Source organism: Polypterus senegalus, chromosome 14 (genome assembly GCF_016835505.1).
Source record: "Polypterus senegalus isolate Bchr_013 chromosome 14, ASM1683550v1, whole genome shotgun sequence".
Lineage (NCBI taxonomy): Eukaryota > Metazoa > Chordata > Cladistia > Polypteriformes > Polypteridae > Polypterus > Polypterus senegalus.
Genome location: NC_053167.1, coordinates 31,216,227 through 31,230,724, shown reverse-complemented (window position 1 = coordinate 31,230,724; position 14,498 = coordinate 31,216,227). Strand labels below are relative to the sequence as shown.

The 14,498-nt window shown below is 41.2% G+C and overlaps 1 protein-coding gene across 3 annotated transcripts in view; it reads right to left on the bottom strand.

Moving 5' to 3' along the window:
• The window catches only part of soga1 (suppressor of glucose, autophagy associated 1), a 141,196-nt gene extending 127,863 nt beyond the window's left edge, over positions 1-13,333 (bottom strand). For 2 of the 3 annotated variants that reach the window (XM_039776561.1, XM_039776563.1), the window contains exons 1-2: positions 12,112-13,332; positions 6,215-6,439 (exon numbers count right to left, since the gene is read on the bottom strand). In XM_039776561.1, coding sequence (XP_039632495.1) covers positions 6,215-6,439; positions 12,112-12,978 — 1,092 coding nt within the window. In that variant the 5' untranslated portion in view covers positions 12,979-13,332. Of the gene's footprint in view, positions 1-6,214; positions 6,440-12,111 lie in introns of all 3 variants that reach the window. The other variant, XM_039776562.1, reaches the window with a different exon arrangement.
• Positions 13,334-14,498: the final 1,165 nt, after the last annotated feature.

Here is a 14,498-nt window from a genome sequence, read left to right as displayed (position 1 = left end):
AAGCTCATCCCTGTTGGGGCCTGTGGCCACCACCACCAGGGGGCGCCCGGAGGATTAAAGAGCTCTGGAATACAGCACAGCCAGAAGTAATTGCAGGTACACCCATAAGTGCTTCCGGGTGCTCATACACATTTCCACCACTCCAGGAAGTGCTGTCGGAAGACTATCAGGAAGCACCTAGAGCACATCCGGGGCATTATAAATGGGGCCACCTCACTACATTAGATAAGCTAGAGTCGGGTGGAAGGAGATGGATTTTGTGAGGAGGGGAGCGGAGGCGAGAGAAAGAGAAGATGAAAAGGGCGCAGATGTGTTTTATAAGAAACAAACGTGTGTTTCTGCACAATTGGTGTCTGTCTGTCTGTGCCCAAGGGCTGTCCTTCCACACAGGTCAGGTCAGGCATGTTGCCGCACCTACCACATGACAAAACAGCTCGGGATCCTGGTTGGCAACCCCCTAGACAGACGAGGGGTTCAGTCCCACCATCCAGAAATGACCATCTATCTGCCAGAGCCAGGTGTTATGAAGGCGTCCCCTTGGCCTGGTCCAGCCACTTGGGTCTTTAGCAATAAAAATCTTGCAAGCCAGATCACCCTTGGGGAATTGTGCCACATGGCCATAGTGGCATAACTGACGTTCACTCACAATGCAGGTAACGTGCCTCATTTGGGACTCCATGAGCAACAGCTCGCTTGATGCAAAATCAAACCAGAGGTACGCAAGGATTCACCAAAGACACACAGTACTAAAGAAATCCAGTCTTTGTCTCAGGTTACTGGATAACATCCATGTCTTGCAACCATTTAACAAAAAAGGCAAACCATAAACACACTAGACAAACATAAAATGTCAACTAGATACCAGAAGCACAAAATGTCACGTTAGGAAGCATACATTTCATGCAGAATTAAATGGTGCTGGCTGTTTTATGAGAAATTAATAAAACAAGGCAAAAAGTGAGGGTCAAATAAAGTCACAAGGCTCTCTCTAAAACAACTAAACAATTGACTGCTATTCTGGTAAGTGTCTGCACCATGAGCACTGTCTCTTGGAATAAAACATACAGTAACATTCATAGGACCTGCTTAATGCCATTCAGTGTCATGGGGGCTAGGGTCCTGCTTCTTCCTGACCGTACATCACCATAATTACTATTTAACGCAGTTCAACACTGTACTCTTCACAATGAATACTGTACATAAAGTAGTATAAAGTTAAAGACTTTGTAGACAGCAAGTAACTTGGGACATGGAGTATGTAACAAAAAAGAAGAAGAAGACCAGACTGTGTAGAGAAAGCCAGAAAACAAACACATGCTTTCAATTTAAAGCCTTACAAGACACACTAGAATGTGTATAACTCATAGCTAATGTAATTTCTGATTTTGTGAGCTTTATCTGCCAGGTTCATAATGATATTGCAGGAACATAAATGTGTGATGATGAATGTATTAACATAAAAAGACAACACAATATACAGATCTATAACAAAGAGTTGTGGCAACAATTGGTCTGGTATGGACAACCACATTGAAAGAAATGTTGGATCTTTTTAGCCTAAAACGCAAGACAATTTTCTTCCAATGTGTGTTGTCTGACCAGCTAATCTTTATGTATTGATTTCTATATGGGAGCTCAAAATTTCAATGGAAGCACAAAGACCAACCTTGGTTCATGGTATGTTACATTTCTTTTTCAGGCTTTGGCTTTACTGTAATATCCTGGTTTTTTTACACTTACACTTTCCTGAATACTCCCCTGACATCTGGCTGTTGAGTATGCCCGACTTACTGCAGCAAATACCCTGCAGCCTACATACTTTCAATCACACCAGGAAGATGTCATAGTGTTGCCTCTGCTAACCCAACATATTACAAGCAACATCCTCAAGATCAATCACATACTGGCGCATCTTGGATGTAACACTGAGATAAGCATTTGGATATGTACTGGAAGGGCAAATAAATGACCAAATAAGCAAACACTTTATTTTTATTCATTTTTTTAGGTGGGCACCGCCCACCCTCACCCATACACAGCCATACCTCTGCCCAGGATATGTATTGGTCAACATGGCTGAAAGCACAATATAGAAGGATTACTAGAAAAACTGAGATGTGCTGCTATAAAAAAGCACATTGAAGCAAAAGTGTTGCTCTTAAGATGGCAAAACACTCTACACCTGTAAAAAAGTTTATTACTGTTGACCACCACAGACATTCATTCGGCCTTCTTTGGTGCTTCAGTGGTAATTAATTATCTAGCACTTACGTCGTCCATTTCAAATGTTAGAGGAAATCTATGTTTACCACCTTCTATAGATACAGAGTGGTGGCCACTGCATTAAAATCTGAATATGGTGTACATGAAGCATCTAGTGCTGTAGTGTGGAGAAGTTTGTAGTAAGTTTTGGTAAATTAGTGCATGCTGCTTTCTGCTTGCAACTCTCTGCCTATAGGTGCTGTCACTGGCTAGTCCACCTTGTAGAGGGTGAAAAGATGAGCCAAGTGTATATATCTCCTCTGTCAGTATAAAGCCTCTTCACCACCAAGACATCTGCAGTGACTCCTCATGGCCACACATGGTAACTGGATAAATTGCAAATGATCTTGGAGCAGCAGTGGGCCCCAGAGACACATGTCAACCATTGCCCCAACTGTGGGTAAATAGTCCCACTGCCTTGTGGGTTTGTCTATTTAGGATAGATGAGCACGCCCTGAGAGAAAATCAGTGTGGTGGCAGCGCACAAAAGGTGGACCTTAGCAGACCAAGGTCCCGGCTGCCTCCAGCTGCCATTATTGTGGGTTGGCCGTCTTAGACTCACCCATGCCACTGGATTTACCCAATGTTTTGTAAAGATAGTACTACTGAGAATTGCACATCACCTACAGCACTTTATAAACTTTTTTACACAGGTATCCACCTCTGACCACAGTGAATAATACCTGGACATAATTCTGGTTGAAGTCTGATGGTGATGGGGAGTCCGGCGATGGGAGCAGGTATGAATGGATTGGGAGCTCCTAGTTAGAACCCTGCACATCAGTAGCACAGGGTATTTGGTCGCTAACAGCTGGTATTGAGTGGCAGCTGGTTTTGGCAGACCCTTGTACAAATGAGCAAACATATTTGGGGACCACACTGCTTATGCCAGTTAATGAGGGGCCAAGAAAAGATGGCCTAAAAACTACCAACTCAGCTGATGCCTGGATAGGTTACCACACCTGTCAGGTCAATCCACCTCTGCGGTTGAAACAAAAATAAGTTTTCTGATCTAAACTTGGCAACATGGAAAGCACGGACTCTCCTGGACTCGTATGGTGGTTCTGATGGACCCCATAGGAAAACACTCCTACTTGCAGGCTAGTCGAATCATTATAGTATCGATATTACTGCTTTAAGTGATGGAAGAAGGTTCTTGAACAGAGGAAAGGATGGGTTATACCTTCTGCTGGAAAGATTGCCCACCAGGGGGACAACATCTGCATTAAGAATACACTACTGCCAAAACTCATTGAAACACCAGCTGGCATATATGAAAGAATAAGAATAATGATACCCTCTGTACTCTCTGTGGGTCAGCAGCCCAAATCATTGGCTGGAAGTGCTAGAACCATCAAAAGTGGTATGGTGGCAACTCAGAGACTATCCATGACCTGCTGAAGAACATGCAACATTGGGCATCTCTAAATAACCCCTTATTCAGTATCATCAGGCAGCATCACTTGCCGATAGAAATGATAATTTTATAATGCTTTTAGAACTACTTAAGGTCTAGTAAATCACTGCATCACTCCCTTGAAAAACAGAAGAGTATATAGAGAGAGTATAATAGTCTTCAATGACCAGGATATCATTCTGATGAGGTGGCCTGAACATTTTAATACCTTACTTAATCAGCACTCTAATGTAGACTTCACCATTCCAGATGGACTGCCTGAATTTCCTCCCAATTACAATGTCAATCAATCGCCAACATTCTTGGAGGTTCTGTCATCTGCCCATTACCTTAACAACAATACATCGACTGACGATGACAAAATACCTGCAGAGCTATTAAAGCAAATGGGATACCTCTGTACAAGGAATCTATACCAATATAAGGTCTGGGCTGATGAGAACATTCCACAACAAAGGATGGATGCCTATACTGTTACTATGTATAAGAAGGGTGATAGGGCCATCTGTAGCAACAGTAGGGACATATCACTCTTTGCTGTTCCTGGCAAGGTCCTAGCTAAGGTGATGCTTCACAGGCTAAACAACAATATTACAGAGTTAATGTTGCCTAAATCCTAGTGCAGGTTCAGGAAGAACAGAATCACAGCTGATATGATCTTCATAACCCAAAAGCTTCAGGAAAAGTGCCATGAACAACATGAGGACCTATTTATGGCTTTTGTCAAATTCTGCAAAGCTTTCGACACTGTCCAGAGACAATTTTTGTGGGGCATCCTCCTCAGGGATGGATGCCCCAACAAATTTCTTAGCATCCTCCGCCAGTTTCACGATAGAATGACTGCTCAGGTGGCAACAGGAACACCTCAAATTTCCAAGTACAAACAAGGGTCAGGCATGGGTGTGTGCTTGAACCTCTGCTCTTTAATATCTTCTTCTTATGTGTCACCTAGTTTCTTCACAAAGAGACCAAGGACAGCAGCAATGTGGCAGGGAACTTCAGGCTAGAGGGTATCCCCTTCAATATTAGGAGGTTCCAACCAACTACCAAATTACACAGCGTGAGGGTTCTTGAGCTGCAGAATGTGGATGACTGTTCTCATTTTTCACACCCGACAATACCTCTAGTCTGTCTTTAATGCACCCAGTGAAAGCATACTGCAGGATAGGCCTAACCGCTAACACCACCAAAACAGAATTAATTTGTCAATGAAGTGTAAACATCCCCCCAAAACCACCAGTTTTCACTATTACTGATGAACATCATCTATCAGTAGTTTCATCTTTCATTCATTTTTGAAGCATTCTTTTTAAAGACGGCAGCATAAACAATGAGGTCCAGAACCTAATCCAACAAGAGACTTCAGCGCTGGGTCTTTCAAAACAAGAATTTGCATCTCTGCACAAAGGTTTGGGTCTACCAAGCCATCTGCATTACCACACTCCTCTATAGCTATGAAGCTTGCGTAATTTATAGCCACCACATTAAGTTTCTGGAGCACTTCCATATATTCTGCCTGCAGCGCATTTTGAGAATTACCTAGCGTGATGTATGCCTCATTGTGAAATACTCAGAAGGACCAAGTACAGAAGTATTGAGGCCATGATCACACAGCACCAGCTATGATTTTGGGACATGTGGTAAGGATGCCCCCAAATCGGCTGCCTAGCAGAGTGCTATGGCCAGCTACATCATGGACGACGCTCCTGCTGGGGGGCAGAGGAAGCACTATAAGGATCAGTTGAAGATTATGATTAGAAAGTGAAAAAAAATCAGGCCTGAAGACATGGAGGATATTGCTATTGACCACAATATTTGGAGGTAGGTGTGCTATGATGGCATACGTTTGCTGGAGGAGGAAAGGGCAGCCAAGAGACAGCAGAGATGACTCAATTGCAACACACCCATGGTCCAATCTGCAGTAGGACTTGTGGGTCCAGAATAGAACTAGTCAGCCATCAAATAACTAATCAATAAAGACAGAAGTGGAAATCATCTGACTCCATGGACAATCAATTCTCGCCTTTTCAGCTCAGGACCACAAAGCACTACAGAGGGTTCTGCAATCACTACTGAATATTACTGGTATACAGCCCCTTTCTGTTCAATATGTACATCATAAAAGCAAGCAGTTCTATTAAAGATCTCAGACATGCTGTAGAGTTCCCCTTCTCCTTCTTCCATCCCATCCAACAGTACAGGGCCATTAGCACTGGATTCAGGGTCAATTTTTATTACTGCATGAGTGTTTCCTGTATATATGACTGACATTTCATGTATTCATTCACTGTGTGTTGTTGTTATTACACTAATGCCACTGACTGTGGGAAACATTCATAAACTCAACAAGTGTCATCGTACTTTGTACACTTCACAATGAATCTGAACTTGATCAACTGTAGGAGCAAAGCTACACACCGCATTGTGAAAGCATAAAAAGCGACACAAACACAGACTTCAAATCAACAAAATTAACCAAACAGCTTATACGGCAACACAAGTTGGATGAATTTATAGTAAGATGAAGTTCTTTACCTTGACATCCTGCTCCAAGCCACGGATTAGTTCGCCATCCACCTGGCCTGTCTGTGCCACCCGCAGACTCCTGCGCTCCGCCTTTCGAAGTCTGTACTGAAGAATGCGGCATGTCTTGTTGGCCTGGTCTAGCTGTTGTCGGAGATCCTGAAGCTGATAGACATCCTCTTCCATGTACATATCCCTCATTTCCAGCATTTCAGATCGTAATTCTTCAATTTCATCCTAATATGAAACATATGAGAATGTCTTAATACGGGGGACAACAGTGGTGTGGGCTAGAGTGCTGCGTTTTTGAAGTTCAGGTATATTTAGGAATCTCATTTGTCTACATTCAAATCTAAGAAAAATACATGAATAGAAAGTAATAATAAAAGAATAATGTGATGAAACCTAAACAATGCTTTGTACAGCTTCCAAGAACATAAATCCCACTGACTAAAAATGTTCAATCATTTGTACAAAATAAATGGCCACTACAAATTTGGAATGTTATTACAAGCTCATCAAAATGGGCATTGAAAGTTGAAGCTACAACATAAGAACAATGGGAAAGAAAATTAGTTTAAAGAAGGAAAGACAATGTCACTCAAGAAATGGATCATACTGCACTAGGACTGAGAGAAGTAGAGTAGAAAAGCTGACACAAAGAAGACAAATTAAGATATGCATAAGGAGGAAAAGCAAGAAAGACACTATAGATGGTAAAGAGTAGATTGACATAGCTGTAAAAGTGCTGGAAGTGAAGATCAAAGCCAATTCCAGGACATCTAGTGACAATTACTAAGCCAATGAACAATTAAACAAAGGAAAACAAACTGTTAGTGCACTCAGTAAACATAAAAAAGACAAACTGGTGTGGAGGGAGACAGGAATAGAGTAATTGTGGAAGGAAACGATAGCAAAGAAATCAGAACAGTTAAATTCTAGAATAAGAAAGGGCAGTGGAGAAAGACGTGGTCTGATTCTCCAGGAAAAAATCAACTGGACACAAACATAAACATGTCTTCAAAGAAGAAATATCTGGAGGACTTAGGGAGAGAAAGACATTCTAACATTACTACATTTTAGTTGAACAATGGTACAGAAACTGCAATAAAGAATAGTGCTAGTAAGAGGCATGCTAACCAAGCATAACTACAGTTTAAGATAAATAAGATTTGTAATCAAGAGAAGAAAAGAACAAAATTAGTGTGTTTGTGTCTGCCCAAAGTCATATAGGCTACAAAACTTCACAGACAGTGAACTAGAATGAGAAATGAAGAGGAGAACAAGATTCAAAATATGAGAGAATGGGGCAGAGAAAAGGTAAACCTAAGTAAAAGAGAGTGCTGCTAATCAAACAACAACAACAACATTTATTTATATAGCACGTTTTCATGCAAATGATGTAGCTGAAAGTGCTTTACAAGATGGAGAAAGAAAAACAGAAAAATAAGATTAGGCAATACTAAGTAACAAAACAATAAAGTAAGGTCTGATGGCCAGGAGAACAGAAAAAAAAAAAAAAATCTGCAGGGTTTTGGGGCGACAAGACCACCCAGCCCCAAATTAGTTGAGAATAGTACACAAAATATTTGGGTGCTCCACGCAAATATCAAATTAGAAGCGAAACAAAATGTATTGACAGCTAGTATGTTAGAGATGAAACAAAATGTTATTAGGCAAAGCAAAGGACAACAAAGAAACATGAAAGAAAACTATTCAGTAAGTATATAACATTGAAAAGTTAAGGTGAGAGTAACCTTAAGAAATGAATGATGTGAAATCACTGGTCCTAGGAAACCATGAGTTGGAGACAGGAGTAAGAAGTAAAAATGGATAGGACTGAAAGAGAAGCTGGCATCACACCTAAACCTGCAGTGGCAAGGAAGGTAAAAAGAAACTGGGACTACCTTAATCTTAAAAATAACAGTTCTATAATGGAACTTTAATGGATTGTGTGGTTCCTTGTAGCACCATCCCTTGGCAGAGAACCATATTATTCTGGGAAGAGTTCTTTGCATGTTCCTTGAGTTTTAAAAGGTTCCTAATGTGTGGACAAGCAGAAATCTTTAATGCCCAGTAGGCTATACAGCAAAATATTAACAGATCAAGAATATCTGATCTTAGCCTGTGCTACTGAATACAGCAAGTGTTATATTAATAGCAGGAACCAATATGAATTTCGCAAATCTTTTATCACCTTTTCATGGCTATTTGTGGCACTTGTTAGAAGTCTAAATTCAGTAAATAAAGGTTCTTTCTGGAACTTTCAAGCTGATGGTTCTTTTTGTGGGACCAACAATGGTTTCCCTATGACATCGCTCTGAAGAACCACTTTGGCACGTTTGATGAAACAAAAGCTGAAGCGCAAGAACAGAAACAATGGTATTGAAGATTTTGTGTGAAAAAATGACAAGAAACTGAAAACTCTGCAGTTTATGAATTGGGTCAAGTGGATGAAACAAATAGAAGCAAGTAAAAAAAAAGCATGGCTAGCTTAGACAACTAGAGAGCTCATTTGGAAGGTATACACACTGTATAATGCCAACAATGCTTAGAACAGGTAGCAAAATGGAAAGGTGGTGAAACTTAGTGTGTGTTCGTATGTATGAGAGAAACACAAAAGCTTTCACTCACTAGAACTCTTTCTTTATCCAGAAGTAAAAGTGATTGAGAGACAAGAACCAGGAGAGCAAATCAAGAAAGTAGTGTTCAGTGTATTTGAGCAAAAAAGATGTCAGCCAAAAACAATGTGACATAACAATAAATTAATATCAAGGAGCCAGAGTCCATGTAGCAATTTGTGTGCCTTTTTAAACTCCCAAATAAGTCCTTGAGGGTTACAGATTTATAAAGTCATAGTTGCCCCATGTACTAGGTACACTAAATTAGCAGACTTTTCTAACATAATGGCCAGACCAACTAGAAAACTCATGGCTGCCTATTTATAACTCACATTTTGGCTCTCAACAAGCATTACCATCAAACTGTCTTGTACAAATACAGTATATAAAAGTCACATACTTATCTGTAAGAACTGTATTGTAAAACACTTTGGAATGGTGTTTATCATGAACATTGCATTTTATAATGAAGTGTGCTTGTTATGGTTGCTTCCTTAGAAGTGAAATGTGTGTACCTGTGTGTTGAAAAATAAATGACACAAATATACTGCAAATGTAAAAAACATAAATGTAAAATAAGTCAATTACACCCAATATTCTAAAAATCTAGAAATGGACCCTATGACCATTTCTCCCCGCACAACATCGACAGCTCCATAGTGTACACAGACACAAAACGGAAATGACAATTTATACTCTAAACTAAAACAACTGACAGCCAAGGCTGCTGGCTCTCTAGTGGGATGCCATGGCAACATTAATACTTGTATTTCTGAACTGGTTCATTCATCATGTTAATTACTATTACCACTTCAACATATCACATTGCACAGACTGATGCAAATACCTGGATATTGGCAGTACTAGTAGTAATTGTAGAAACTGTAGTAAAAACATAATCAAGATTTTATGAGAAATCAGTTAACGGTTGAATAAACCGTTCATATCCCTAGTTAGAACTGAGCCCAATGTAGGTCACCCACTGCAGAGCTCATCACGTGAGCATCTCTTTTAAACAACAGCTGCTGACAAATGTGTGAATGCGGCATATTTACAGCACTTGGGTTTCATTGCACATCTGGCTTACAGCACCTAGGGTGAGATCCTCATCACTGTCATTCAAAAATTCACCTTTGACGTGTTTCTTGTAGTGTTATAATATAATAAAAATTACATTCCCAAATACACGCAATCTTTTTTACTGAAGCTTACACTGTCATATAAACTATAATGCATGTAGAATTCTGTATTCTGTCTGTGCACAGTATCAAATTTAACAAAGTGTTTGATTTGATTAATAAATGTGTTAACTTAGTTCTTTTGTAACAAAAAAAAATTCTGTTGAGTATAAATAATTATATTCCACAAAAAGATCCAATATCTTACTTTACAATCTTGCATCAGCAAGTCCTATTTTTCACAAATGTATCCCGTTTAAATATTCTGTCAAGTTCATGTGTGTGTGTGTGTGTTCCTTACAGTAGACTGACAGCTCATCCCACATTTCATTGGCTTAAGTGGGCTCAAGAATGTTATGTTACAGGATATAGATTCATTTTTTCTCTATAATGCAGACAACACTGTTACACCCTTTACTAGTTTTATTATTATATATAATGGAAAATTATGATATCCCTATATACTGTAATGTATGCAAGTGAAAACTGAACTTTCTTCTGTTTTTATTGCTAATATATTACTGCCATTTCAAAATACTCCCTTCCCACAAAAAGTCACTTCAGTTTAATGATTTATATGTCAGAATTTGTGATGTTTTTTGAAAGAACAATCAGAGGAAAACTGGTGTTCAATGCCTGCGTTTACGATTTCTAAAATAATCACACGTCTTGGAAGTCGTTTTTCTCTTCTTTTTTTTTTTCCAGGAGACGCGAAAGTGGAAATAAACCTACAATGAAAAGCGAACCCTAGATATGCTTTTTTCCGGCATCATAGCACCTCTGGCCTAACACGCTGGCGAGATTTAAACCACCCATCCCCGATGATTCATGCGGAAGTTGGTGGATGAACGGATTTCTCCACGTTGCTCCATGTGTGTCACATGCACGTTATGTTCTACAAATGGACGCATTGTCTCCAGATTTCCAGCGTGGCCATCGTTACGTATAGCAAATGCGCCCCCATATTCGCCTTCCCATTATGGCCTCACAAATACATGTCCTTAAGTATTTACCCGATGGTTGAGATTCAAGTATGGCTGATCTTAATAACGGTTTTCACCGTGTTGAGAAAAAAAAAGTCAGACGTAGCTTTAGAACTAGACAGTCGAAAGCCTCTGACCTAGTGCGCTAGATTTCTTCCAACGCATTTGTCCAGCGCACACACATCTCGAGCGCGCCGAGCGTTTGCTGCTCATCCAGATGTGAGTAATGAAGAGGTCGTCGTCAGGATACGCAAATCGGATTAAAGCACTATCAACCCACCCCCGTTCATTTCACACATTGCAGACTCGTCAGCAACTACAGCATGACTAGTAGTAAGAAAAACCCGAATATCCTGTTCCCACAATTAATGTCACATCCTCGCTTTAACCCCGATACACAAGTGATTTCCGTTCACCAAAGAAATCCTTTGGCAGGATTTATCCCCGCATTAGCTGCATCTGTAAACATGCAAGAGCAGTTTACTCATGCGGATCAAATCTACATGAGAACTATGCCATCTATGTATTTACTATTCTGGGTTTAAACGGGGTTGCATTTCATCAGCAGGAGGGTTTACCAGAAGATCGCTGATCTAATCCAATTCAAAAAATCCAATTTTATTTGAATATAATGCGATCTCTTCAGGATTACTTCAATAGAATTATGATGTGTTTAAATTCGTGAGACGGTAGATGCTCTCTCAGACTGTTATTTTAGTAATTTTTTTTCGAGATTTTAAACCTCTCCCACATCGCGGGTATGTTCGAATCACAAATATCTGAACCACCATCAAACACATTCATCATTTAAACTGTATTAATTCGGCTATATTTTCGTGGCAAACAGTGGCTGTCACAGCGCTTTACTGTAGGTGCCATTGACGGAAGCGTTACATTTGTTAACGGTCTGCGCATATATATCGTACACAAATCCCTCGTGAACACTAATGTTTGTCAGTCGATTCATCGAGAAATTTGGCAAGTTCCGCTGGGTCAGTTCCAAAATATCCCCCACTGGTTCTACAAGGGCTTTATGACTCGGGTTTTCCCTAGCGTGTTATTTGTAGACTAACACTATTATCTAACTACATATTTACTGGACATCCTTGTGATAATAAAAGACTTACTTTCAAGTAATCGTTTTCCGATCTCAACTCTTCAATCTCCCTAACAAACTCCTCCTGCATCCCATCCATAAACTCCTCCGTCATATCGGAAAACGCCAGTGAGGTACTGATATGAAGACGGCTGTCCAGAGAAGCTGTAGAACGCTCATCCGCCGGCGAGATGCCTCCTTCCCCGTCGGCTGTGCCAACTCCCAGGCAGAGCCGCCGCTCCGTCTCGATTGGGGTTTTAGCGGACTGCTCTCCCGTTCTCTCGGCGACGCCTCTCCCTCCTCGGTTGCTGGACTCCGTGTCGCTGCTCAGGGCGTCAGTGGACAGCTTGTTTTCCTCGGAGGCACAATCCGATATTTCCGAGCTACTGTCTGTGGGGGACTGCTTGCCGGGAGCACAGCCCGAGTCTTTGCTCAGATCATCCGAAGCGTTGCTGGCGTCCGAGATCTTCCTCCTCGCAGATTTTCCAGACTTGCTACAGCCAGTTTTGTGAGCACCGGTGCCGGTTGAAGGCGTGCGGGCAGCCTGCTTGTGTTTCTCGGGTTTGGAGTCTTTGCTGTTACCGGGGCTGCGCCTCGATGCCCGGCTGCCAAGATGCAGAAGCCCCGTCTTAACATGGAAACTGGTTGTACCTCCGCCACGACTTTTTACCAGGGACCAGCCAGGAACATCCTTTGGTCTGGCCGGTGAAGGCGCCCGGTTCACTTTTTTCTTCTCGCCACTGCTCTGCGGGTGGACGGCATGCTGCTGCTCAAACTGGTGTGGCTCGGGCTTTGGGCTCTCATTGTTCGCGTTTTCAACATCCATGGTTTGTCTTGCTCCTAATGTAGAAGAATTAAGCGTCTTTATCAATTTCACATCAGCCTTTGTCTTGGTCATTCATTCCTCTAGTAAGAAAAATAACGGATAAAGCCTGCAAATACGAACAAAACGTAAATTCCCTTTGTGAAAACGAGCACAGAACGAGCGGATCCTGAATTGTCGTTTGCGCCTCTGAATGTGAGAGATTTTCCTGCCGTTTACACGCCGCGCAAGTGCGCCTCCCTCTTCTGTATTCAAACACTTAGACCCGGCAGCAACAGATCGAGCGCTTTCTCCGCCCAGCTAGCGGCTCAGTGACGACAAGTCTGGACTCCTCTCGCAGGATCAGCTTAGGTTTCATGCAACTGACAGTCAGGGCTTTCACGGTGCAAGAGCGACCCCTCGTATGTTGTTTAAGGGAAACAGCGACCCTCAGCTGCACCTTCCTCCATGATACAGTGTGTGTGTTCTGGAATCATAAGCAGAATAACATGGTTGTTAAGACCCTATATAAAGGATGTTATAAGAAAAAAGCGGAAAGACTGGCAACATATGGAGCACGAATTATGGTATTATGTTATTAGGTTATTGGGGGCAGGTCACAAAAATGTCTTGGACTGAAGGTGGAAACCGTTTATGTTCAAATGCCGTTGTTCTCCAGGTTTCTAGTGGTGCGTTTTATTTCATAGTAAACATGGGCGGAGTTTGACAAAGCGACGATCAGCCGAACCGTAAAACGTTAGCGCGTTTCTAGGCACATAGCCGTACTGCTACACCTTTACATCACATCTCAAGTCACATATTATGAATTGGTCGCAATGTGAGGTTACAGTATAAACTAACGCGTTTAAAACATGGAAATTATGAAAAGTACACAAGTTCACTTAATGACATTAAAATGACACAAAGTCTGTTTTTTGGTGCATCTGCGTAGTGTACTTGTAGCAAAATACTTTATTTTAAAACAAGTTACAAAATCTATGTAGGTTGTTATATTCAGATATTCTAGGATTGAGTTAATTTTCTTGAAAGGCGTGCAAGTTAAATTGGTTGGCGATGCCAGTCTGGCCCAAATGTATGTGTGTTTGTTCACCTTACGATGAGTTGGCGTCCAGTCCAGAGATTGTCCGTGCCTTGCTGGGTTAGGCTCCCACTTCCCTGCGTTCTTGCCCTGGATAAGTGGGTTTAGAAAATGTAAGAGTTGATGGGAAGTTGACGCATTTGTCAAAGAGATATTTTTGTTTATTAAATACTTTGTCAGGAGTGGTACGTGACTCGTGGTTGAAGTTTGCTCAGACCGCTGCTCGCACAGTCGGCACATTCAAGCCTAATTAGACGCGCGCACACGACTGTGCGGTCATTTCAAAAGCTGCTTGATGATCCGTTTTGCAGAGAGAAGAGGCTACCTGACATCTAAAGGAGGACAATACTAAACATCAAATATACAAAATGAATTAACCTCTCTCACTAAATTATCCGGGATTTTTGTAACATGAATGTTACTGTTTTAAGGGTAGGTGATGTGCAAAAAAGAGTTGCTTAGGTAGGATAAACTAAATTATCCGATTCATTGACCGTTAACATATTTACATTAGTAG